This window comes from Tarenaya hassleriana, unplaced genomic scaffold, assembly GCF_000463585.1.
Source record: "Tarenaya hassleriana unplaced genomic scaffold, ASM46358v1 Cleome24, whole genome shotgun sequence".
Classification (NCBI taxonomy): Eukaryota; Viridiplantae; Streptophyta; class Magnoliopsida; order Brassicales; family Cleomaceae; genus Tarenaya; species Tarenaya hassleriana.
In genome coordinates, this window is record NW_010965696.1 from 2,273,723 (window position 1) to 2,298,327 (window position 24,605).

The 24,605-nt window shown below is 39.9% G+C and overlaps 7 protein-coding genes and 1 pseudogene across 7 annotated transcripts in view; 3 read left to right on the plus strand and 5 right to left on the minus strand.

The window, feature by feature from the left end:
• Nucleotides 1–2,742: 2,742 nt before the first annotated feature.
• LOC104816103 (cytochrome b5-like) lies at nucleotides 2,743–3,561 on the plus strand (the record flags this gene model as incomplete). The annotated part of the gene is made up of 3 exons (XM_019202780.1): nucleotides 2,743–2,765; nucleotides 2,865–2,935; nucleotides 3,160–3,561. Coding segments are annotated over 3 exons (351 nt in total), but the record flags the coding sequence as incomplete, so codon positions are not given.
• Nucleotides 3,562–3,783: 222 nt separating this feature from the next.
• Nucleotides 3,784–6,710, minus strand: LOC104816021 (cyclin-dependent kinase inhibitor 4-like). The gene is made up of 3 exons (XM_010544680.2): nucleotides 5,987–6,710; nucleotides 4,654–4,824; nucleotides 3,784–4,554 (listed from the first exon to the last, which is right to left on the minus strand). The coding sequence occupies exons 1-3, from the start codon at nucleotides 6,517–6,519 to the stop codon at nucleotides 4,485–4,487; spliced, it is 774 nt and encodes a 257-aa protein (XP_010542982.1). The 5' UTR covers nucleotides 6,520–6,710; the 3' UTR covers nucleotides 3,784–4,484.
• Nucleotides 6,711–7,172: 462 nt separating this feature from the next.
• On the minus strand, nucleotides 7,173–11,435 carry LOC104816022. Its single transcript, XM_010544681.1, has 9 exons — nucleotides 11,342–11,435; nucleotides 9,565–10,475; nucleotides 8,954–9,464; nucleotides 8,768–8,854; nucleotides 8,290–8,487; nucleotides 8,098–8,192; nucleotides 7,855–7,960; nucleotides 7,677–7,775; nucleotides 7,173–7,545 (listed from the first exon to the last, which is right to left on the minus strand). The coding sequence occupies exons 1-9, from the start codon at nucleotides 11,375–11,377 to the stop codon at nucleotides 7,483–7,485; spliced, it is 2,106 nt and encodes a 701-aa protein (XP_010542983.1). The 5' UTR covers nucleotides 11,378–11,435; the 3' UTR covers nucleotides 7,173–7,482.
• A 1,324-nt stretch (nucleotides 11,436–12,759) lies between these two features.
• LOC104816023 (protein SULFUR DEFICIENCY-INDUCED 2-like) lies at nucleotides 12,760–13,801 on the plus strand. Its single transcript, XM_010544682.2, has 3 exons — nucleotides 12,760–12,943; nucleotides 13,208–13,420; nucleotides 13,535–13,801. Exons 1-3 carry the CDS (start codon nucleotides 12,839–12,841, stop codon nucleotides 13,715–13,717), a joined length of 501 nt encoding a protein of 166 aa, XP_010542984.1. The 5' UTR covers nucleotides 12,760–12,838; the 3' UTR covers nucleotides 13,718–13,801.
• A 122-nt stretch (nucleotides 13,802–13,923) lies between these two features.
• On the minus strand, nucleotides 13,924–15,936 carry LOC104816024 (annotated as a pseudogene).
• A 582-nt stretch (nucleotides 15,937–16,518) lies between these two features.
• LOC104816025 (vesicle-associated membrane protein 721-like) lies at nucleotides 16,519–18,642 on the minus strand. Its single transcript, XM_010544683.1, has 5 exons — nucleotides 18,254–18,642; nucleotides 17,443–17,584; nucleotides 17,233–17,353; nucleotides 16,986–17,048; nucleotides 16,519–16,843 (listed from the first exon to the last, which is right to left on the minus strand). Exons 1-5 carry the CDS (start codon nucleotides 18,441–18,443, stop codon nucleotides 16,697–16,699), a joined length of 663 nt encoding a protein of 220 aa, XP_010542985.1. The 5' UTR covers nucleotides 18,444–18,642; the 3' UTR covers nucleotides 16,519–16,696.
• Nucleotides 18,643–20,257: 1,615 nt separating this feature from the next.
• Nucleotides 20,258–23,901, plus strand: LOC104816027 (TBC1 domain family member 13-like). The gene is made up of 9 exons (XM_010544684.2): nucleotides 20,258–20,666; nucleotides 20,807–20,899; nucleotides 21,227–21,331; nucleotides 21,551–21,703; nucleotides 22,029–22,127; nucleotides 22,212–22,340; nucleotides 22,713–22,892; nucleotides 23,159–23,275; nucleotides 23,609–23,901. The coding sequence occupies exons 1-9, from the start codon at nucleotides 20,364–20,366 to the stop codon at nucleotides 23,774–23,776; spliced, it is 1,347 nt and encodes a 448-aa protein (XP_010542986.1). The 5' UTR covers nucleotides 20,258–20,363; the 3' UTR covers nucleotides 23,777–23,901.
• Nucleotides 23,902–23,998: 97 nt separating this feature from the next.
• Nucleotides 23,999–24,605, minus strand: part of LOC104816029 — a 3,233-nt gene continuing 2,626 nt past the window's right edge. Inside the window, exons 6-7 of the mRNA XM_010544690.2 lie at nucleotides 24,491–24,573; nucleotides 23,999–24,243 (exon numbers count right to left, since the gene is read on the minus strand). Coding sequence (XP_010542992.1) covers nucleotides 24,123–24,243; nucleotides 24,491–24,573 — 204 coding nt within the window. The 3' untranslated portion in view covers nucleotides 23,999–24,122. The remainder of the gene's footprint in view (nucleotides 24,244–24,490; nucleotides 24,574–24,605) is intronic.

Genomic DNA, 24,605 nt, shown 5'->3' on the forward strand with positions numbered 1-24,605 from the left:
TGATCCAAAGAGAGATAAGTTAGATCATAAAGCTGAAATGGGAATCTTTGTGGGCTATAGTCTTGTTTCTAAAGCTTACAGAGTGTATCTCCCTGATAAAAAGAAGGTGATAGTGAGTAGAGATGTGAAGTTTAGTGAAACAGAAAGCTGGGATTGGTCCAAGACTAATCAGCATGAGAGAATCTCTGAAGATATTGCAGACGAGGATTTATCTCGAACTGATGTTGTACCTGAACAACCTGTTCTTGATGAACCTCACCAACCCTTCGGAGAAGAAGACGATGATGAAGGAGAGTTTGATCATCAGCCTGTGAGAGGAACTAGATCACTTAATGACATCTATGCAAGATGTAATGTAGCTGTTCTGGAACCAGCAGGTTTTGAGGAAGCTGTCAAGGATCAGAAATGGGTAGATGCAATGGAGGAGGAGCTGAAAATGATCGAGAAAACAGGCACTTGGACTCTAGTTGACAGACCTCTGAACAAGAAAGTTATAGGTGTGAAGTGGGTTTATAGAACGAAGCTAAATCCAGATGGGTCTGTTCACAAGTTCAAGGCTAGACTTGTTCTGAAGGGGTATGCTAAGGTTTGGGGCATAGATTATTCTGAGACATTCGCTCCTGTGCCCAACGATTTCCGCGATCATACGTTTTCGTTTGATTCCCATGAAAGTATTTTGGTGAAGCTCGTTTTCCGTTCTTTCCTACAAAATATAGAAACATCGAAATCGGAGTGAAATTGTACATGATAAAGCCTATAATCGTATAAATATCATATAATATAATGTATATAATATAAAAAATACACTAATATATACATGTCATCAATTATTTATTCCGAAAAGACCGGGAGATGATCCCACAGCAGCTTCTGTTATTTTTGCAAGAATCATCTGAATCCCCTCTCCTCTCTGTTCCTCCATTGTTTTAATCTAATATCAAACAAAAGTTGTTTGTTTGCTGAGAAAGAGAATGAGATGTCTCTTTGTGAAACTTCCCATGCTTTCTGATTTCTCGTCTAACAAGATTTTCAAAGTTTTGACAGTTCCATTTCCAATATTCGAGTTGAATCGCCTATCGTTACATCATCCTCGCTTCACTGTTTCTTCATACTTTGTAAAATTTGGAATGCAGGTGTGTGTATGATGTTACCAAGTTCTTGGAAGACCATCCCGGTGGGGATGAAGTTCTCTTGTTTTCAACAGGTAACTAATTTATTACTCTCCCATTTCACAGTTACCTTTCTACCGCCTGTTCGGTTTTGATTCCCCATTACTTTATTACTCATTCTGCATACAATTACCGCCGTTAAACCCAAAATCTCTTTGTTATCATCAGACAAGAGTTTCACATAAACCATGGATCTAGATCAGAGAAATCTTCTCCTCCTAAGCCATAGTGAGTTCTGTTCATTTTGTTTTCCCAAAAGGTAAGGATGCAACGGATGATTTCGAGGACATGGGTCACAGCGAGAGCGCGAGAGAAATGATGGGTCGGGACTGCATCGGAGAGATTGATCCCGGGACGACCCCAAAGAAGACAAAGTACATTCCTCCTCCTAAACAGCTTCACTCCAATCAGGACAATACCTCAGAGTTCATCATCAAGATCCTTCAGTTCCTTGTTCCCCTCGCCATCCTCGGTTTAGCTGTTGGAATCAGAATCTACTACACCAATTCAGGCTAGTTTTTTTTTTTTACATTTCCCAATCTACCTTGACAAGTCATTGCAAAGTCCCCTCCTTTTTTGTCCTTGTTCTTGTCACCGGTACTTGTTGTTCAGGTAGTGTTGTGACATTCTTCGACCACCGCCAAAAGATTTGTTATTTGCATGGTGGGCCAAATGGTATTATCTCGAAAGGAATTCAGGCGGGCGGTGAAAATACAAGTCATAATCTCATAGAAATTGTATGGTACATTCACGTATTCGGTTCTATATCCAATTAGACATTACGTATACCCAAACCGATTAGTAATCCATCCTTCATGAGGGAAATTAAGAGCAAGTTGTCAAAGTTTGATCAGTACACACACACACACACAGACACGTGCAATAGAATGCAAAATGTCTCTCTTTTACATACAAACGATATCTCGAGCTTTGAAATGCAAACAAGATGAAAAAAAAAAATCAAAGTGGAAAGTACAATGGACACTGAGAGCGAAGACAGAGAATCTTCCACTTTGATTTACCAACAAAAACAAAACCAAGTAAAGTTAGCACTAAAGAGACATTATCCCCATCCAATCCACAACCATCACCGTTTGTCCCCCTTCCATTATCAGTCATTTGCCTTTGCATTCTCAAGAATCCAAAAAAAAAAAAAAAGACGAGGGTAAATATTTTATTGGAGAGATTTCTCACTCTCAGATGTTTCATCAGTACACATCTATACACGAAAGGATGGATGAGAAGGCTACAGTAGAAAGGAACAAGAGGAAATGCAGAGTAAAGTTCCTGTACTGGAAAAAGAAGAAGACTGCCCTAAGAGATCGTATAAATATCATATAATATAATGTATATAATATAAAAAATACACTAATATATACATGTCATCAATTATTTATTCCGAAAAGACCGGGAGATGATCCCACAGCAGCTTCTGTTATTTTTGCAAGAATCATCTGAATCCCCTCTCCTCTCTGTTCCTCCATTGTTTTAATCTAATATCAAACAAAAGTTGTTTGTTTGCTGAGAAAGAGAATGAGATGTCTCTTTGTGAAACTTCCCATGCTTTCTGATTTCTCGTCTAACAAGATTTTCAAAGTTTTGACAGTTCCATTTCCAATATTCGAGTTGAATCGCCTATCGTTACATCATCCTCGCTTCACTGTTTCTTCATACTTTGTAAAATTTGGAATGCAGGTGTGTGTATGATGTTACCAAGTTCTTGGAAGACCATCCCGGTGGGGATGAAGTTCTCTTGTTTTCAACAGGTAACTAATTTATTACTCTCCCATTTCACAGTTACCTTTCTACCGCCTGTTCGGTTTTGATTCCCCATTACTTTATTACTCATTCTGCATACAATTACCGCCGTTAAACCCAAAATCTCTTTGTTATCATCAGACAAGAGTTTCACATAAACCATGGATCTAGATCAGAGAAATCTTCTCCTCCTAAGCCATAGTGAGTTCTGTTCATTTTGTTTTCCCAAAAGGTAAGGATGCAACGGATGATTTCGAGGACATGGGTCACAGCGAGAGCGCGAGAGAAATGATGGGTCGGGACTGCATCGGAGAGATTGATCCCGGGACGACCCCAAAGAAGACAAAGTACATTCCTCCTCCTAAACAGCTTCACTCCAATCAGGACAATACCTCAGAGTTCATCATCAAGATCCTTCAGTTCCTTGTTCCCCTCGCCATCCTCGGTTTAGCTGTTGGAATCAGAATCTACTACACCAATTCAGGCTAGTTTTTTTTTTTTACATTTCCCAATCTACCTTGACAAGTCATTGCAAAGTCCCCTCCTTTTTTGTCCTTGTTCTTGTCACCGGTACTTGTTGTTCAGGTAGTGTTGTGACATTCTTCGACCACCGCCAAAAGATTTGTTATTTGCATGGTGGGCCAAATGGTATTATCTCGAAAGGAATTCAGGCGGGCGGTGAAAATACAAGTCATAATCTCATAGAAATTGTATGGTACATTCACGTATTCGGTTCTATATCCAATTAGACATTACGTATACCCAAACCGATTAGTAATCCATCCTTCATGAGGGAAATTAAGAGCAAGTTGTCAAAGTTTGATCAGTACACACACACACACACAGACACGTGCAATAGAATGCAAAATGTCTCTCTTTTACATACAAACGATATCTCGAGCTTTGAAATGCAAACAAGATGAAAAAAAAAAATCAAAGTGGAAAGTACAATGGACACTGAGAGCGAAGACAGAGAATCTTCCACTTTGATTTACCAACAAAAACAAAACCAAGTAAAGTTAGCACTAAAGAGACATTATCCCCATCCAATCCACAACCATCACCGTTTGTCCCCCTTCCATTATCAGTCATTTGCCTTTGCATTCTCAAGAATCCAAAAAAAAAAAAAAAGACGAGGGTAAATATTTTATTGGAGAGATTTCTCACTCTCAGATGTTTCATCAGTACACATCTATACACGAAAGGATGGATGAGAAGGCTACAGTAGAAAGGAACAAGAGGAAATGCAGAGTAAAGTTCCTGTACTGGAAAAAGAAGAAGACTGCCCTAAGAGATCTGTCTAAACCTGGAAACCCTAAACCCCTGTTCTTTGTAACCTTCCCTTATGGGTCTATGATGCTCTGTTGGACAAAGGCCTGGTATTGGTTTTGTCTCTACACACAGATTTCCTACTTCTTTTCTTTGCATGTTAAAGTTATACAGATGACGGAAGCTAGAAACTGGAACCACCAACCTTTGCAGCTGAACCATGATTCCTGTTCACTGATCAACTGATAATTAGCAGGAAATATTATAAGCGTCTGTATTGACCTTTTATTAATGGTCTACTCTCTTCCACTTGTAGCGTCCTGGCAATGGTTTCTCGTTCACCGGATCAAAGTTGTACCTGAAATGGGCAATACCGTGGCATATGTATCAGAGAATGGATGAAACACAACGGGCCCTGAATTTTGTTCCTGGGAAACTTGACAGGCAGAGTTCATACTTTTCAATGAACTGTCTTTGTTGTTCTTCCTCAGCACCAGAGAAAAACTCGTCCATTTCATGAGTTGTCGGTAGATTACGACCACCTGGCACTGGCAGACTCTCTTCACTTTGGATCCTTACAGTTTCTGGATTCCTCATCACACTGCATGGCGTAGATTCCCTCGTGGTCCTGTCGTGAACAGAGAAGAAATGGCCAACTTGCATGTTAGACAAGGCTCTCTCAATCAAGGGAAAAGAAAACATCCCCTTTTCTCTTTTTCCTTAATCAGTAGCAAATGCAAACAGCTTTAACTTCCAGATTTAAACAAAAAGATTCCATTAACATAACAAGATCAAAGAGCACGAGCCATTTTCTGGTATGTGATACTGATTGAGCAAGCTTACAGTAAAGCTGCTTCCACAACAGCCAAAGACCAATACCAACGCAGGATTAAAGGCTACAAACCCAAGAATCAACATAGAACAAGGACCCCACTTTTAATCAATCTCATAACAATCAAAGCCAGAAAAAAGAGTGAGGATTGCTCAAAACTAAAAAGTTCCAAACGTGTTCCAAGTTCCAACAATGAGCTACGTAAAGCATTGACATCCCAACTTCAATTCACAGAATTACCAGTAGTATATTATACTTCACAAGATCAAATTGAAGAAGAACTCAAGACTTGGAATTCTTACTCTAAATCCTAAACTTCTAGATAAACAACAGAACAGTTAACCGAGTGTTTAGAAGATGAACACATTGCCCTTTTAAGCTTTTAATGCAAGGAGGAGATCTGCGTAGAGTTACGGAGACATTTCACTTACAAAATCGACATTCTTTACATAAAGGGGCATGAAACGTACCAAGACGTATTTCACCATACGAAGAGGATGAAAAAAGAAAGAATCTGAAATTCTCTCGAGAAAAGTTGGCGAAAGAAGAGACCTCATTGATTAATATATTTTCCCGGAAACAGAGATATAAATTGGGTGTGTCAGAGAAAGAAAAGCTGAAAGTATCAGAGGAAAGCCATATTTCAAAACCCAGGTTTCAATAATGACACTGGAAGAATTCCATTTCTTACATTCCTTTTCTTTTTCCATTTGCAGTAAAAGTGAGTTCCAAACAACAAAAATCCAAAATTTTCTGGCACTTTCTCTTATTTTCTCAGAAAGCAAACAAAGTTCAAAAGGCAGATTTTTTTGTTGAATGCGAGAAAAGGCGAAAATTTACTATGCTATATACTTTTGGGTAAAGTGAAAACATTTGTATTGAAGACAATTTCCCCGAGAAATAAACTTAAGACAAGCGGAAATCTCTAAAATTCGAGAGAGAGAGAAAAAAACCCTACCTTTCTCTGCCTTCAAGCTCAAAGATATTTTCTTCAGGCGAAGAGTCGACGCCCAGATCCTTGTTGGCTTCCTTTTCATCGACTAGCATCTCTTTCTCCTTCGCACACACAACACTCTCCGCAAATGAACCCGACCGAGACCCATCGCCACCGGAGCCGCCGCGCAGCGAACCCACAGGCGAATCCAATTTTTTGGAATTAGGGTTAGGGCATTCGACGCATGCAGCTTTCTTCCTCAGCTTCCTCCGTTTGCCGGAACGAATCACAACAATTGAGGGTTTCTTCTGAAGCCGGCGATTCCGAAGCTGTAGAAACGGCCCACCTCCGTCCACAAGCTGCTGCTGCTGCTGCGGCGACGGGGGCGATGGCGGAGGAAAAGTCGGGAGCGAGGAGGAGGATTTCTGGAGAGCTAGGGATTTAGCTCGAGTGAGAACTCCAATTGACGAGTGTGAGACATCCATCGAAGCGACGCCTTCCCCCGCCGTCTTGCTCTTCCTTTTGTGCTTGCTTGCTCTTTTTCCAACCCTTTTCATGGGAAAAAGAAAAGTAAAACACAGAGAGAGAGGAGAGAGAGAGCGAGAGGGAGAAATGGTTGTTTGGGGGGTGAGAAAATCGGAAGTTAGGGTTGAAGGTGGGTGATGGGTCACCCTCTCTCTCGGTTCTCAGATGGCTTCTGCTTAGCTCTTCGTGAACTCTGCAACTGCACCCGATCCTTTTTGTTTTCATACACATGTATGTGCATATATACAGACAGTGATTTATTAAAATTAACTATTTAATTTAAAATTTTAAGTGAATATATATTGATTGGTTTGGAACCGAAGCTATGTAAGCGGGTCTTTAAAGGGCCTATGAATGATGGGCTTGAGATTGAGTTGGGCCGTTTACTAAACCCAACCCAGTATTCAAAGTAATATTAAATATATATAAAACTGCATATGGGCCATATATTTTGAAGGTGTGTATATATATATATACCAATCCTTATTGCATTGTACTGTATTTTTAATGAAAGAAAACTTTTGGAGTGTACGTCGTTTCTTTATAATTTCGAGTGGCATGTACGCCGTTTCATCTGTAGGCGGCTGCACCGTGCGTCGTTCTTCCGGTTTGCACACCCTTTGAACGGTGGGCTGCTCTTAATCAATACAAGTTGTTCCTATATACTAAAAGTACCGTTTAGAGATTAACAAAAAATGGATATTTATATAGAAAAAAATACTTGATAGAATCACCGAACCACATAGCAGAGGGAATGAACCCGTCAGTCTTCAAGGCTACCTCACTTCTTTAAACGAGGAAGGGCTGAAAACCGAGGAGAGAGATTCACACCGGCTAACATCCCCGGCGGCAGGGGTAAAATAGTAATTCACAACAAATCCGGTCGGAACCGAGCAAACAAGCCTTGCCCTTCAAGAAAGAAAAAAAGCCTTTTTGCTGGCGGGCTCACCCTTCTGCGGCTCCAAGCTAAGAGGCAATGGCAATGGCAGACACTATCAAGTCACAGAGGACTTGCAAACGGGGCAAGACTTGCTCCTCTCGAGCCACGGATCGATGCACTGCTCCAATTAATGACAGGATTTGATCGAAAGAAAAAGTTTTTCAGAAGATTCTTGGAGGTTTCTAATAAATAAATACTAAAAGACGAAAAAGGAGAAGATGAGTAGGGAAGAGACCACTACAGTCTTACATCTTTGTGGAACTTGTGCAAGCAAGGGAGATGGCGTATGACATCTCCAGTCTTCGGGGTGTCAAGACAGATAACACAAGTCTCTTCAAAGTTATCGTTCTAAATAAAATCACCGACGAGTAAGATCAAATCGATCAAAAAAGCAGATTTGACGAGTGGAAAAACGCGGAAGACTTACTTGTACTGTCGACTGTGGCAAGCTGTTAATCTGACTGGCAGAAGTACCAGCACGTCGGTCTCTATGGTTGTCCTCATCGAGGCCTAACAGGAGTTCATAATCATCTCTGCGTTTAAAGACGACAGGTAAATGTTGATGATGTTTCAGCAATATAAAAGACCAAGGTGAAGGAGTGCAAGAATGGGACAGGAAATGAAGAACATTAGGCATGAGAAAAAAAAAAGGAAAAAGAAAGAGCCGGACTCATTGAAATCACGATCGTGCTGAAGCAGGCCACTGTTCATGGAGCTGCCGAATTGACCAATAACAGTCTCTAGTTCCTCCAAGATATCCAATCTCTGCACAGTGAGTGAGCGAGTGAGTGAAAAGGCTTAACTTTTAGCATTTGGGTCACAATCAATCTGCTTCAAGGTAAAGAAGAAATGGAGGAAATACCGATTCTAGGGCCATTTCACTTGGGAACCGGAAATTAAGAGCTCGAGACAATGCAGCAGGTGAAGAGCCTAAACGGTGACCCCTTGCTCTTGTCGCCCTGCCAGAAGCGCGAGGCTGCGGGATATTACGTCCCCTGCTCGAAGAACTCTGCTGAAATCTTGTCCTTAATCGACTTCTCCCATGTGCCACTGAAGAAGCCTGCAGTAGGAACCGATAATCTCTCAAATAATACTCAAGATGATCCTAAAGTAAAAGTCTTTTAAGCATACAGACTCAAATTTATGGACCGACACATTCATCTTTAAGAATATAATTAGCCTCACTGAGAATCAAACACACTACACAGTGCCTCTATCTTCAATATCTCAGAGAGAGGGTGAATTTCTTTCAGTTTTTTGTAAATGACAAACAACAGTAATAACTATGACCAAAACAATTCTTCCGCATCTAGCACAGCTTAGTGTTCCTCATGACTTACAGGATTAGACCTCCGGGGATCACGAGTCGGAAAAGCACGAACTGTATTCTCCTGCTCTTGCAGCATCCATGCTATGTTTTCATTAATCTGTTATATAGAACATAAAAAAAAAAGATCATTAGAAACCATCAGAAGTAGAGGCTGCAACACATTGAGGATGGAGGAAAACCAGAGTAAACAAAGCACCTCTTCATCTCCAAAGACTTGGGCTTCCTGGTACAGCTGTTCTTGGAGTTCACGTGCCAATCTCTCATCTGCTTCGATCTGTCTTGCCCTTACATTCGATTCATCATTTTCAACACGTCTAGTACCCTGACAGCAACTGACCCGTACTTCAGGAGAAGATTCATCGACTTCTAAAACCGGATTTTGCATGTCTCTCCTCTGATGGTTCTTGATTCTTGCTGGCCTTGATCTGGAAGCTTCCCTAGAAGTTCCAACAATTGAAACCCCATGCTCATCGAAAACTGCCGAAGTAGATCCATTCCTCCGTAACCGTTTATTGGCTTCCCGGTCAAGCGCACAGATTTCGTGTTCTTCAACCCTAGAGACAGACTTCAAATTTCCCCGCGAGTCATTCTCACCCCTCCTGCCGGTTTCATGATGTCGGTCAATATTATGTCTAACACTGGGATGAGAAGAACCCATTGCCTTTAACCGGTTCTGAGACCTACTCCCCATGCTCTCTCCATTGATACTGTCAAATATCAGTAGAAGTATCGTTTTCAGTACAAAAAGCAACAATCTTATGAGAAACCACTCAAAAAGCTAATTAAAGATGGCAACAAACAAACCACCTGGTTGGTAAATCCACAAACTTTGCACCATCATCTTTCGATGTTTGGCTGTGACCAATCACTCTTTTCCCTTTAGCTCTGCTACGAATATCATCTTCAGCAACAATCTCTCTAATGTCAATTGATGATAGATCACCAGAAGCCGTTTTCTCTCCACCATTTTGATCACTAATGTCACCATTGGGACTGGTCAGCTGTTCAACAGCTTGTTTAGCTTTAGTTGTTATAGCATGTGGAGATATGCAGCCGTTTCTTACCAGTCTTCTATGCCCAAAGGCACTTATGATAGACCGAGTAGATGAAACAGCATAATCCTCCTTTTTATCCTGAGGATCACTTGAAAAGTCTATCTTTTCTTTCCCTTTATTGTTCATACCAACCGCCTTAAAAGAATTCTGGGGGCCTTGTTCAGGAAAACCGCTACTGGTTGGGATACCTTCAGATTGTAAACGTTTTGGTGCAGCCATTTCAACAACATGGGCACGTCCTTTACGTTGATTTAGATTTAAAACCGGATTCTTCTGCATGGATGCTGATGAAGTCGCACGAAAATTGGTACAGACAGATTTCCCTTTATCCTTCCCCATTGTTGTCCTCCTAAACAGGGAGGTGTTTTGTGAAGAATGTGTACCATTTCTGTTATCAGTTTGTGTGTCACGATATTTCTGGGATTCTGAATGATGTTTTGGGTTCTTCCCAATTCCAGGAACCATCCTACCCATACCATTAAGGTAATTTCGATAATCTTTATCGATAGAATGAATTTCTCTTGGGCGATCCACTGCTGCTGCAGCATTCTCTCTTCTATTGTCCTCCCTGCTTAAAGAACCACGTCGTGATACTCTGTCAGGAGTATCAGGTATATCGATAACCATGTCAATGTCCATGTTTTCCATCATGTAACCATTGACCTACAAAACCGAAAACAAGACAACACCAATTATGCTATCTTTTCAAATATTAGCATCGCGTCTTCTCAAATAAACAGTTAAACTTGTGTTCATACATGTTTACGTATCCGAATAGATGTGAATGCATTTGTTAAAGATGAGACACAAAAATCTGAGATAGGATCAACAAGAATTAAACTGTTCCAAAGTGAATAAATTGCAAAAAATAAAATTGAACACATTGAAGAGATTATTAAATTTTTTAAGCCTCTTTTACAGATAATAACTAAGTCTACTGCTCCTTGAAGGATTAATAACAGTGATGCATAGAACATGAAACAGGAACAGAAAGAATTCAAAGGATGGCCATTTATGAAGAACGACTACATTCAAGAGAATATGTAGTAGCACCAATGTAACAGTGTATGTACATGTGTACATAGCAATAGATACACAGACAAAAAGATAAATCATTCTCCCTCCTGATCAAATATGTATGCAGATACAAACGTGTATATGTAGATATAGTTTCCGGTAACCTCCAATGAATTTAATTTTTCTGGTAACAGGATGAAAATGAAGATAAAACCACATATAAAAAAAGCTGAAATTTGAAAACATCAAGCAAGATTTAGGGGAAAGATGATACTTTAAACGAGCATCACAAAGAAAGCAAACCCACAATCTCAAGCATATAGCCACAAGACATAATCACTAAAAAGATTACCAAGACATGAACACCGATAAAATGCCAAATTCGGAGAACTTCAGGATACAAGAACGAATTTTTCCCCTAAAAAAATAAATAAATCAACCCTTCCAGAGAAAAATTTCTCGCAATGATTCAGAGTGGAAAACAACAAATAGATAGAGAAGCAGTAAATTACCCGATTAAGCGGCCGACTCGGTCTCGACGCTCTCATCGAAACCCTAGAATTTTGAATTTGATTAGCAGAGCGTCAGGAATATTTGCCCTTTCTGTTCGTGAGATACTCTGATCGCTCTTCGGATTGTTTCCGGGTCGGGTTCCGGATATCCTGTATAAGTGGGCCTCATTCCATAATTTGCACTAATGGGCCATGATCCATTTGGATTTTTTTTTTTCAACCACATGCCATTAGCATATACTCCAATCCATGAGGCATGAGTGTCAGTAGGGGACCCAAAAAAGATTTCAATTGGGGGGCAACAATAAATTTATTACAATTTTTTAGGAATAAATTTCAATTTACTCAAGATATTTAGCAACTTTATCGAAAATTTTTATAAAACTTATAAAAAAATAATTTGTTTTTTATTTTAGCAATGGGCCACAGGACCCCATCGTTAATATAGTGCGTCCGCCCATGGTATGTGCATTTTTTTAATCTTTATATGTATATATATATATATATCTGAAAAATAGTTAGTATATATGTACATTTTTAGATAAAAAAAAATCCATTTGAAAATTTTAGATTTTTTTAAAGTTATCATATGCATAGGATATACCAACTTGAAAAACATTATCTTTAAATCCTAACTTCTACCAAATATCATTAACAGATAAATGTATTTTTTTTCTTCATACTTTCTATCTAGGCAGTAGGCAAACACAAAACACAGGCAAATATATTTATGTGTATATATATACAATAATACTTTAAAATCTCATAAATTATAATGAATAATAGTGCCGTAATATATATTAATATATTAGAATATCATTTTTTTATGAAAATTAGAATATCATTTTTTAATATTATGATTGAACATTTCTATTTTGGCTCTCGGTTGTATCCGGATTTAATTCTTTCCATTTAAAAAAGTCTATTCCTCTTTAGATTTTATATTAGATTCGATTTAGTATGGATTACGTTTTTAATAGTAAAAATGTTTATTTTTAGAAAGCAATTTACAATTATTTTTATTCATTTTATATTCAACTCGCGTTCAAATCGAGTTCGGTTTTTAAATGATAAAAATATTATAACTATTGGAACCTAATATAAAATTCAATTTAATCACACTACATATCATCTGATTCGGTTTATAAAAAAACCAAACTGAAAGTTCATATGTAAGATAACATCTGATGGACCTATCCTCTAATTATAGGGGAAAAAAAATAAAAGTAAAGTCAAGTCGTTGAAGATAATGAGCGACCGACACGTGTCTACGTATTACGGGCCAGAAACGATAAGCCCGCGGTTTTAGCAGATCCAATTCACGCAAACGAATCTGGACGGAAATCCGTCTTGGTTCCTTCTCCTTCATCGTCTTTCCTCCTCTCTCTCTCCATATAAACGCGTTTTTTCTGTCATCTGCCACAATATCTTCGCACAGTTCCCAAAGGAGAAATCGAGAGTGTCTCTGCTTTAGAGAGAGAGAGAGAGGTTTTTGAGATGAATCAGAAGAGAGGAGAGAGACGAGATTCCCCGGTGCCGTACAACGTTATCCATAAGCTTCCGCACGGAGACAGTCCTTATGTCCGAGCCAAACATGTTCAGGTACGGTACGAGTTCATTGGAAGTTCGTGATCACACGGGTTCTGAGAATCGAATCGGATACGCAACGGTATCTGATTCGATTTCCAATGTCTGGTCTCTGCCTGTTGTTTCACAGGGCCGCTGGTTTTGTCGGTGATACAAAACAAAAAGTTTTTTTTTCTAGATAGCTTGATCGGGCGAGATTCCCGACACGGAAATTCGGTAAACAGAGAAGGGTTTTGGTGATGTTTAACTTCATATGGCGGATGTGATGAAAACGTGCAGCTGGTAGATAAGAATCCAGAAGGAGCAATTGCGTTGTTTTGGAAGGCGATCAATGAGGGGGACAGGGTGGATAGTGCCTTGAAAGACATGGCATTGCTCATGAAACAGCAGAACAGAGCAGATGAAGCAATCGAAGCTATCAAATCTTTCAGACATCGATGCTCGAAGCAAGCTCAAGAATCCCTTGTTAATGTCCTCATCGATCTCTACAAGGTAGGTACCTTTCTCCTTTCTTGTCTTGAACTAAAAGATGATTGATTTTTCAAAACTTGGTTATAAGTTCTTTCTGTGAATCTTGCTGATAAAATCGAATCTTTTTTTTAACAGAAATGTGGGAGAATAGAGGAACAGATAGAGCTGTTGAATCAAAAACTTTGGACGATATATCAAGGAGGGGCTTTCAACGGGAAGCCGACAAAGACAGCAAGATCGCATGGAAAGAAATACCAAGTCACGGTCGAGAAGGAGACCTCTCGGATTCTGGTAACAATTTCCCGACATTCACATTGATCGGTTGAACCTGATTTCTCGAACCCAATTGCGAGTTGAGTTTGTTGATTGAGTATGGAATATGGAAATTTGAAAAATGTAGGGAAGTTTTTTGTAAATGACAAACAACAGTAATAACTATGACCAAAACAATTCTTCCGCATCTAGCACAGCTTAGTGTTCCTCATGACTTACAGGATTAGACCTCCGGGGATCACGAGTCGGAACTCAGGTGATAGAGCCTGATGCGAACAAGGCCTGCAACTTATGCACCTGCCTTATCAAGCAAGGGAAGCACTCCGAGGCTCGGGCCATCCTCTGCGACGTAGTGGTACAGGGGAACGTCTCGGGATCCGCAGACCTGAGACTGAAGACCCGGGTCGAGGACCTGTTTAAGGAGCTGGAGGTTTTCACGTCTTCTGCCGGTCTGGAAAACGTGGTCGTGGAATGGAGGAGGCCTTACAGGACGAGAAGACTGCCGATTTTCGAGGAGATCTTGCCCTTGAGAGATCAACTGGCTTGTTGATCTCTCTCTCTCTTTATCTTGTTAGGAATCTTAGCTGATTTACTGATTTGTAAGCATTATGGGGATTTAGATCTCTATGTAGACTCGTAAATTGCACACAGGACTTACAGACCATGAACGCAAAGCCTTACCTACAAGGGAGCCAAAAGTTGTACATCTGTTTCCAGATATTTGTGCATAATTACACTAACAGTAACAAAAGAAAAACAGAAATAGAGGGGAAAAAAAAGGGGCAAAATCATCTAGCGGAGGAAAAAAAAAGAATCGACGTGAAAATTTACCAGGGGGGAGTGATAATATTTCCAAACTATTTAAGTACACTTGAAGCCATGGCAAACGGATAAGACGATGATGAGGATCAAGGCGATGATGATGCCGAGGACTATGAGCTTTATCTTCATGTTCTGAAGCCACATACTTCTCCTCACCTTTGTCCCTTGTGTCCTGAAATCTTGGGCCTGTAGAGTTTCCAAACATCATCAATCATTATACATCTATATGTACAGTACAGATCGTACACCCAACACGGCCAGAAACAATACATAAAGGAAAAGGAGATTACTACTAACTTGTGAGCGGAGGTTCTCAGTTTTATCAACCAAAAGCTCAATTTTCTCCCCACGGTCTAAGACCTGCAAAAGCAAATGGATTTATGTTAAAAAAAATACAGTCAGTTTTAGAGAAGGATAAACATTTGGTCTTTGGGGTAAGGGGCTGTCTTCTGACCTTCTCGATGTTCTCCATCATAACACCCTTAACTTCTGTGACCTGAGCCTTCACCTTGGCAAGTTTATCGATCTCCTCCGGGTGATCCACGCATTACTGCATGTGCTCCTTCAGTTTAGACCTTCAGTGTAAACAGATAAAGTTAAAGACATCATCATCTTTCACAAAGATGGAAATAAGAATCCTTAAACACCGATGGTAGAGGTCGAAATCGAGAGAGAAGGGAAAATTACCCAAACTCTCTGTTCAAGCTGTTGGCTTGAGCAGTTGCAGCTTTCCCCCCGCCATACCTTTTGTTAAAATCTTCCTTGACTCGTTCCAAGAAGGCCATTGGGATCTGCCTCCCAACAGATTCAACAGCAACAACACAATAGGCTGCACCAAACAACAGAAAGAAAAAAAAAACAGAAACTTTGTTACATAAGTAGCCAGCCACATGAGAAGATGTCATAAACTACTATATGTGCATTATAATCCTAAGTTTACAGAATGAGAATTATCAAAACATACAACAACAACGAGGTCCACATCACAAACAACTATAAGCAATCAGGAAATGCACAGAAGGACAACACCCAGAGCACATTTTCGGTCACAAATAAACCAAATGCTGAATACAACCAAACCATAAAGCAACGCGTTTTATTGTACATGTATCCTAATACATACATCTAAGCAAATGGAAACTTGCCTCATCCATTTTCAACGAGAAATATAAAAAGGCAACACACGAATCGGTGCAGAATTGAATCCATAAATCTAGAACCCGAACGTGCGCAGATGGAGACGAGGACTTACTGAAGCCATTTTCAACGAGGTAATTGAACGTGTGGCCATCGCAATTGTAGGTGAACTTGTTGTTCGACGACGGAAGCTTCTGGAGGCACTGAGCGGCAACGGAGGTGAAATTGCCCTTGAACTCGGTGTACTCGGCGAGGATCACCGTGCCGCGGGCGACCAAACTGTAGATCAACGATTGTTGCCCCATTTTTTTCACGCAATCTCGAGAAATGAAAAACCCTAACACCAGAATCCGATTCGATCCATTTCGATCAGAGAGATTAGTGCCTCTTTCTTCGTGGGTACGGAAGCGAAAATATCAGCGGTAGAGGGAGAGAGAAGACGCAGCGATCGGAGGAGGAAAACGAAAACGCTGGATTTGCGCGGCGAGAGATTTCTCCCTTTAACGCTTCATTTATTATTATTTTTTTTAAAAAGTATGATGATAAATTAATTATTTCGATTATAATTAATTAGCACAAACATGATTGTTATTGTTAGCGTGAACATTGAACAAAAAAAAAATGTAATCCACCTGTGGAAATTAAACTAAACATCAAAGTACAGTCATTTAAAATAGAGCAGATGTGACACAATTTCTTTAAATGATTCAGAAACTGAATCTCATCACATAAAAATAATTCAAAAGAAAATATTTATTTTAAAAAATATTTTTAAACTCTCGGTTGTGAATATAGGGTTCTTGCTTCTTCAGCAAGAAACCAAACCCATTCTAATAGTTTTACCCCTTACACACACTCACTATCATCACACCAACGCAGAGCGAGTCTTTGAAAGCACTCAAAAGTTCTCAACCAATAGTTGGGTTCTGGCAATATAGCAAGTGTTGTACATACATATATTCATGTAATGTATACACACACACACATATGTGTATATATATATATATGACCTATACAAAACCAATTCAAGACATGCATTCTAGCTGAAACATGAGAAGATCGGGATTAAGTACACTTGAAGCCATGGCAGACTGACAGGACGATGATGAGGATCAAGGCGATGATGATGCCAAGGACTATGAGTTTTATCTTCATGTTCTGAAGCCACATCTTTCTCCTCATCTTTGTTCCTTGTGTCCTGAAGTCTTGCGCCTGTATCAATTTCATATTTTTTTTTCAACACTGGATACAAAAAACTGAGAAAGCTGCAAACTTCAAGTGTATTTAGAGATCTGTATGTGTATGAACATATATGCAAATATCACTGGGCAGTATTTACGTAAAGACACTAAACCTGTGAACGAAGGTTTTCGGTTTTGTCCACTAAAAGCTCGATTTTCTCGCCACGATCAAGAACCTGCATATGAGTGAATTCCATAACATGGACGCACATTAGCAACAGAACAGATTAAAATGGACAATTCCCTCTAGAGAAGATGCTAAGAATAGTAAGTTAACTTGGTCTTACTAACCAAACATTCTGGCAGATACAAATACAGACGGGCAGATTACATATCGACAAAAGGAATGATCTTTCTAACCTTCTCAATGTTTTCCATCATTACACCCTTAACTTCAGAAACTTGAGCCTTCACCTTACCAAGCTTGCTAATCTCTTCAGGATGATCCATGCAATATTGCATATGCTCTTTCAGTTTAGAGCTTTGAAACAAGCAAACCGTGTCAAATAACTAATTCAGGAATATAGAAGAGAGAATTCCCAATAGCAATTGAAGAGATCAAAGAATTACCCAAACTCTTTATTCAAGCTGTTTGCTTGAGCAGTTGCAGCCTTCCCTCCTCCATATCTCTTGTTAAAATCCTCCTTAACTCGTTCCAAGAAGGCCATTGGAATCTGCCTCCCAACAGAGTCAACTGCAACGACACAATAGGCTGCCGCAGAAGAACAAGATCAGTATTGCTTACCACTGCATCGACCAATAAAAGCAGAAGACTTTCCAGCATAACGAGGAGGTATGGGTTATAGGGCAGCAGTCAATTGGCTATTACAAATTCCCCAGCAAAACAGCCCCGCAATCCGATCAGGAATTTAGTAGGCAAAGCAGAAGAAAAAACCCAAATGCAATTAATTGATCGAGCAAAGCATCTCAAAGTTTTTGACCCCCCCTCACAACAATAAGATAATCAACCCAGCTAAAACCCTTGAAATGGGAAACTTTTAATGAACATTATAAAGCAACCAGGTAAGAACACAGATCCAGGTCCAGATTTCAGCTTTTTTTTCCATATCTAACACAAGTATATCACAGATTACATTCAACCGAGTAAGGTATATGACAATTATTAGGATATATTTACTCAGACATGCACATATGGATAAACCCAAAAACTTAATTTAGGCAATCTGTAAGAAACGTCCGAATATTCCTAGACCCGCATATCTAGACACGATCTTGCAGGCACGTCCGTGGAAGTTGTAATGAGTATAGAGGAACTGAGATACATACAAATTGATAGAAGCAAGCCGAAGGAACTCATACATAAATCACGCGAGTTAATACATACAACAAACCTAGTACAGATCGAGAGAGGAAGACTCACTGAAGCCATTTTCGACGAGGTAATTGAAGGTGTGACCGTCGCAGTTGTAGGTGAACTTATTGTTCGATGACGGAAGCTTACTAAGACACTGAGCAGCGATGGATGTGAAATTGCCTTTGAACTCCGTGTATTCGGCGAGGATCACCGTTCCGCGGGCGACGAAACTGTAGATCAACGATTGGTTCGCCATTTTCTTCCCTAGAACGGCGATGAAAACCCTAACGCCGAAATCAGATTAGATTGATTGATCGATCGAGCAATCGACCGATCAGTGATATTTCTTGTGCACGGAGCTACAGATCTGGATTCACACAAACGGAGGGAGATGGAAACAAACACTGCGAGCAAGGAAAAAGGGAAGAGCTTCTGAGGAAGAGCCCGAATCTGCCTCTTTGGTATATTATTCATTTTACACAGAAAAGTAAATCTTTATATAATTGTAGAATAAATAAAAAACGACACGCATTTCAATCTATCAAGCAGAAAATCTCCTTAGAAAATTTGTAAACGACACGCATTTCCCACGGGGGAAAGAGCGTACAAGATAAAAGGTTTAACAAACTCAACAGAAAATGTATTACTCGTGTATCTCTGTGTACAAGCACGTGTGTGGTCTCCTTCTTCTTCTTCTCTGAAGTTTTCCTTCATTTTCTCGCACTTTCCCTCGATCCAAACACATCTCCAGCGGAATCTTAAGTGAGCGTCTGCTTTCTGCGCACAATTCTCTTGATTGTGTCTGGGATAAGGAGATGAAGGGGAACAATTCAAGGTCATGACGACTATTCTTCATAGTCTTTATTACTTCTCTTCTTTGACAATGAAATCTTATTCAGCTTCTTAGTCACCGCATCATCTTCCTTGCAGTTTTCCTGCCGATCTTTGTGTGTAAAACAATGAATGTTTTTCATGGAAATCCTCTCCAATAAGTGCTTCTCTGTCTTCAAAAAAGAAAAACAATTTGCACAGTTGCGATGGTTGATCACAATTACGAAAAACCCTGATTTTTTCCGGTATGCACTCTAAAACCGTTAACCTTTAAGAAGAAGATCTGTTTTTCGAAGAGTCTTCGGGAGAGGCATGTCGTTCTTCAAGATATTACACTTCGTCACTTTTCCTTAGATCGGCAAGTGTCTGGTTGTTGCCGCAATGGTTTCTTTTCCTTAGTACTGTCACTTCTTCTTCTTCTGTTGCAGCATATTCAGTCGGTTCTGTTGGTTTCTTTTGAAACCTTAATTCCATGAATACATAAACCGTAATTACAACTCCTACCTTTAGCAAGTACCCGAAACTGTTCTGTGTCTTCTTCAGTTGAATCTTTGAGTCGATTATCAACAGGTTCCTCTGTGATTGGAGTCATTGATGGGAAATTCGAGAGTGGTTATCTTGTCACTGTCCCAATCGGGTCGGAGAAACTCAGAGGAGTCCTGTATCAGAATCCGGAAAACACAGTTCCTCAGGCTCCGGAATACAGGGAGAAGCTCATCATCAAAGCCAAACCACTGCAAATGAGGCCTCCTGAGAGAGAAGTAACAACGGCTGAACTTAATGCCACCATGGAAGAAGAAGAAGAAGAAGAAGAAGAAGAGTTGGAGCTAGTTTACTTGTGCCACAAGAAATGTATTTCTAAGCAAAAAAATGTTTGGTTTTCATCTGCCTTTACAGGGGTTTCTGTATTTTGGCGTGGAGATGATGATTCACCTCATAGAATCCTTTACCAAGTCAGGTTCTTTCTCATGGCAAAAATTTATCAGCTATGGAGTCTTCTCAATCTAAATCTTTCATGAATCCGATTCCCATGGAAAGCTTCGTTATTTGGATGAAAGATTTGACTTGAGCCCAAAATTTTCTGAATTTGATAAAACAAAATGACTCAATCTGATTAGAAGATAAATATTTTGGATAATGTTGAAATATGCTATAATTTTGGGGCTATTCTGAAAATTGGTGTCCCCGTCATTCATTCACCGTGATGCCTCTCTCTCTCTCCGTGAAAAAGGGGAAGAAACGAACTTCCGTAACAGAGCGGTCTCTCTCTCTCTCTGCGCGACTTCTCGAAACTTCGGAGTCGGACTCTTCGGATTTGATCGACCGATCCAAGAAACCCTAGAAAATGGTGAAGAAGAAGGTCCCGGAATGGCTGAACAGCGCCATGTGGTCTACTACGCCTCCGAACGACGACCGCCTCTTCCGCCATTCCTCCGCCACCATCATCTCACCGACCAAGGCGGAGCCCCCACTTACCTCCGTCGCCTCCAGGCATGATCCTTCTCCTCCTCCGGTGTCTCCGTCTCCTTCTCCGTCGCCTAGATACCCGCGAAACGGCACCGCTGTTTCCGACGGTGGTGAGGACAATGGCGTCTCTGTTAGACCTTCCGCCGAGGAGATTTCCCGCCAGGCTCAGCTCGCGTCGGAGGTCTATACCATCTTCTTAGAAAAATTTCCAATTTTTTGTTCCAGCTTCATTCTCTTAGTCCATAACTTGACAGTGTTTTTTGTTCCATTAGCTGGCTTTTCTGATTGTTTCTTCCTGTTGCTTGGGTTTGGTGTTCGCAGTTATCGAAGAAGGTAACCAACTTGAAAGAAATTAGGAGTATGGCATTACAAGGTCTACCAGATGCTCCTGGGATTCGCTCTACTGTCTGGAAGGTGGGTATTATTCTGGGTTTCATGATTTTTCATTCCTTTTTTTTTGTATTGGCGAAAATGAATTAGATTAGATCAAAATGAGAATCCTTGTGTCAGTAAACTGATAAATAAGAGATCCGCTCGCTTTGTTTGTAGTGCTTTGGATATTGTTTAGAAGCTGAGAACTTCTTCTTTTTGTGCTGAAACCATGTCTAGAAATTGTAGTGTGACTGTGTGAGAGGAAGTGTCAGCCTCGTTCGCCTACTTTTCATGTAGCTCATGAGAAATACAACTGAATGATGGAGTTTGGTTAATTTTTACTTGGGCTGGTTTGATTTTCTCTGGCAGCTTTTGCTTGGTTACCTTCCGCCTGATCGTTCCCTTTGGCCGTCTGAATTGGCTAAGAAGAGGTTGCAATACAAACACTACAAAGAGGAGCTTCTAATGAGTCCTGTGAGTGACGATGATATTTTGTGTCTTTGCCCGTGATGGATTTTCCTTTCCTGATTTGTTATTAGCTGATTCAATCATCTGCAGTTATTGAATCTGACAAGTGGAATATATACTTGTTTCTGTGTTTATCTTTGAACTTTCTGATCTCTCATAAATTACTCTACATTTTTATCTTTTCTTCATGTGTATTGGACTCCTGAATGATTCTGTGGTAGTTAGTCAGAAATCGCGCAGAGATTGGCAAAGTCTAAGGGCTGTGACAATGATGAGTTGAAGAGTGAGAGCAGATGCATACTTCCCAGATCAGTGATAACTGATGAGGATCATCCTTTAAGCCTTGGCCAGACGAGCATCTGGAATAAGTACTTCCAGGTATGATATCTTGCATACTTGGACAGAACAACAAATGCACATGATGCAGTTTTCCTGAAATACATAATACACGATGGATGATTTTCTTTTTCCTACTAAATGGCTTGGTAGGCAAAGGTTTTGGTTTTTTAGGTTTCATGAATCTGATGAAACCATGCTGAGTATCTGGTTCTGTACGTGGGTACAAAGACAGTCTTGGGATGTTGACACTACCTGGATTTTACTGATCTTTTAGAAGGATCTTTCTTAAATCTGTAAGCACTCAAAAGTTTTAGCATGTGCAATTCCTCCAAAAGTTCCAACATGATTTCTTGCATTTCTGTAGGACACTGAGATTATAGAACAAATTGATCGCGATGTCAAGCGCACACATCCAGACATGCCTTTTTTCTCCAGTGACTCGTCATTGGGGCGATCTAATCAGGTTTTTGTTTTTCGCTCCATGAACTTGTCTAGTCGATATACATTTGAATAGTCGCATTTACTGATGTGTTTGCCACATTTGTAGGAATCCATGAAGAAAATATTGATGGTGTTTGCAAAGTTAAATCCAGGCATCAGATACGTTCAAGGGATGAACGAAATTTTGGCACCTATTTTCTATGTTTTCTGTAATGACCCCGACAAAGATGTTGCAGTAAGGAGATTCATTTTGTTTCTTTTTAATCTACACATTCTAGGTTTTTTACATGACGAGGCATATATGGTCGAGATATTACTACCATTCTGGACCTTAAGGATTTCATATATTACCACCTCATGTTAGCACTGCTGTCGAGTATCTTTTAGTGAAACCATACCAAGTTCTTTTACTGTATATACTGGAATATAGAGGTTCACACAGATAACAAAAAAATGTTGCTCTTCATGCCCAATAAGTTAGCATTCGAAAGATTTACCGACCTTTGTGGAAGACTGGTTCTTGCGTGATCTGTGTTCTTCAACCTTGTTTTTTTCTTTTCCTTATCAAGAGTTTAAGCTTGTTATTAATTCTAGTCAAGCTTTGCAGGCCCATGCAGAAGCAGATACATTCTTTTGCTTTGTAGAACTCTTGAGTGGATTTCGAGATTTTTACTGTCAACAACTTGACAATAGTGTTGTCGGAATCCGTTCCACAATCACAAGGTTGTCACAGCTGTTGAAGGAGCATGATGAGGAGCTTTGGCGTCATCTAGAGATCACAACAAAAGTAAGAGATTCTTCATAAGTAATCTGTTGTCAAATTTGATCTTCCCTTGTTAGTTTTCGGTCTCCTTATTCTCTGTATGTCATGATGCAAGGGCAAGCATCAAACAAAATCTCAATTTGCAATTCTGCTTCTATAGTTTGTAGAATAACAATTTTAATATCACATCAAGCTAACCGTGTGAAAAAGCCCATTCTGCCAGTTTTTTTTTCTCTCTTCCAAAAATGAAATGATGAAAGTTGACATTATAAAATTTTGATTGGATGCAGGTGAATCCTCAGTTTTATGCATTCAGGTGGATCACACTCCTCCTAACGCAAGAATTCAGTTTCTTTGACAGTCTACATATATGGGATGCGCTCTTAAGTGATCCCGAAGGTCCTCAGGTTAGAGCCCTACAATCTCTTCTTCCTTCCATGTTTACAACCTGAAAGAGAATAGGGAATATCTTAAAAAAGAAACGCTAGGCTTAAGATTATATGTTCTTGCAATTCTCGTTTTCAAAAGCTGAGAGATTGCTGCTCTGTCATCACTTAATCTGTGGACCATCTCAAAATGGGCATTGCATACATAGAAAGTGGCTCAGCTTCAGAACCATGTACTTAGATGGCCGGTTACGAAACTGAACTCGGAGGGTTCTGAAAAAGAAGTGGTCTGATAAAGCGTGAGTGTTTAGCTTTGATGGGTCATACATCATCATCATGATGCTTTGATGGCAGGAGACGCTGTTGAGGATATGTTGTGGAATGTTGATTCTGGTGAGGAGGAGGCTCATCGCTGGGGATTTCACGTCCAATCTGAAGCTCCTCCAGCACTATCCCACTACCAACATTCCCCATCTCTTGTACGTTGCCAATAAACTCCGCTCCAAAGCCCCCTCCTTGTAAAACGCATCAAATATCCATACAACCAAGTCCCTTTTTCCACTCCATATTTTAAAATTTGCGTGTACATTTTTGTTAAGATTTTGATTGTTGTTCTGTTTGATCTGCGGTTCACTATGTTTCTTTCCTTTTTTTCTTTTTTCTAATTTCTAATTAAAATAAGTAAAAGATAAATGTTTTTTCATAATTTTGACTTCATTCGACCTTTAGGCAACGAGGAAAATCGATTGATCTCAATATTTCACAGAATCTGGGTTTGTTATATTCAAGAGAGAGAGAGAAAACGTGTTTTATTACTATTTGTAACCTACAAGTGACACACATATAACTCTGTACGATGAGTGATATACTAAGAAGAGCTGCAAAGAATTCCCTCCCAATCGTTGTTGCATTGATCTCCGGCAGGTGGAAGAAGAAGAGCCACTCTTGCTTTGTACCCCGCGATTCTCCTTGTCCGTTCTTCTCTTAATCTGAAAACACACACAACAGAGAGAAAAAAAAAACCATCTTCAGCAAATGGTACCAATGATAAAGTAAGAGGTTTATATTCTACTCCAAAAAAAAACTTTGGGATGCTGTAATAAGATAAAAGGCTATATATAAATGTAGTTCACACGCAAACAGAAGAGAATGATTGAGAGATCAAAATCAAATGGGAGGGTTGTGTTCGGGTGAATGAAGAGAGCGTATGGAGGAAACTGTTGTTGTGCAACTTACCGGGCACGGACCTTCTTAGCTCGGCCGACATGCCTTTCCAAAAGATCCTTCTCCGATAATTGCTTCACAGCAGCTTCCTCTTCCTAAACCCGAAAAAAAAAATCAAATGGGAAAG

Coding starts and splice junctions, on each gene's coding strand:
- LOC104816025 (XM_010544683.1), bottom strand. CDS start 18,443: ATGGCGAACCAATCGTTGATCTACAGTTTCGTCGCCCGCGGAACGGTG. Junction 17,354..17,442: donor AGCTTGAATAAAGAGTTTGG/GTAATTCTTTGA, acceptor CTTGTTTCAAAG/CTCTAAACTGAAAGAGCATA. Junction 16,844..16,985: donor CCGAAAACCTTCGTTCACAG/GTTTAGTGTCTT, acceptor AAATTGATACAG/GCGCAAGACTTCAGGACACA.
- LOC104816023 (XM_010544682.2), top strand. CDS start 12,839: ATGAATCAGAAGAGAGGAGAGAGACGAGATTCCCCGGTGCCGTACAAC. Junction 12,944..13,207: donor TCCGAGCCAAACATGTTCAG/GTACGGTACGAG, acceptor GAAAACGTGCAG/CTGGTAGATAAGAATCCAGA. Junction 13,421..13,534: donor TCCTCATCGATCTCTACAAG/GTAGGTACCTTT, acceptor TTTTTTTAACAG/AAATGTGGGAGAATAGAGGA.
- LOC104816021 (XM_010544680.2), bottom strand. CDS start 6,519: ATGAAAAGGGTTGGAAAAAGAGCAAGCAAGCACAAAAGGAAGAGCAAG. Junction 4,825..5,986: donor GAGCTTGAAGGCAGAGAAAG/GTAGGGTTTTTT, acceptor TGTTCACGACAG/GACCACGAGGGAATCTACGC. Junction 4,555..4,653: donor CAAAGACAGTTCATTGAAAA/GTATGAACTCTG, acceptor TGCCCATTTCAG/GTACAACTTTGATCCGGTGA.
- LOC104816022 (XM_010544681.1), bottom strand. CDS start 11,377: ATGAGAGCGTCGAGACCGAGTCGGCCGCTTAATCGG. Junction 10,476..11,341: donor CGAGTCGGCCGCTTAATCGG/GTAATTTACTGC, acceptor TCGGTTTTGTAG/GTCAATGGTTACATGATGGA. Junction 8,488..8,767: donor ATCCCCGGAGGTCTAATCCT/GTAAGTCATGAG, acceptor TTCCTACTGCAG/GCTTCTTCAGTGGCACATGG.
- LOC104816027 (XM_010544684.2), top strand. CDS start 20,364: ATGGTGAAGAAGAAGGTCCCGGAATGGCTGAACAGCGCCATGTGGTCT. Junction 22,128..22,211: donor CATTGGGGCGATCTAATCAG/GTTTTTGTTTTT, acceptor CCACATTTGTAG/GAATCCATGAAGAAAATATT. Junction 23,276..23,608: donor GTGATCCCGAAGGTCCTCAG/GTTAGAGCCCTA, acceptor CTTTGATGGCAG/GAGACGCTGTTGAGGATATG.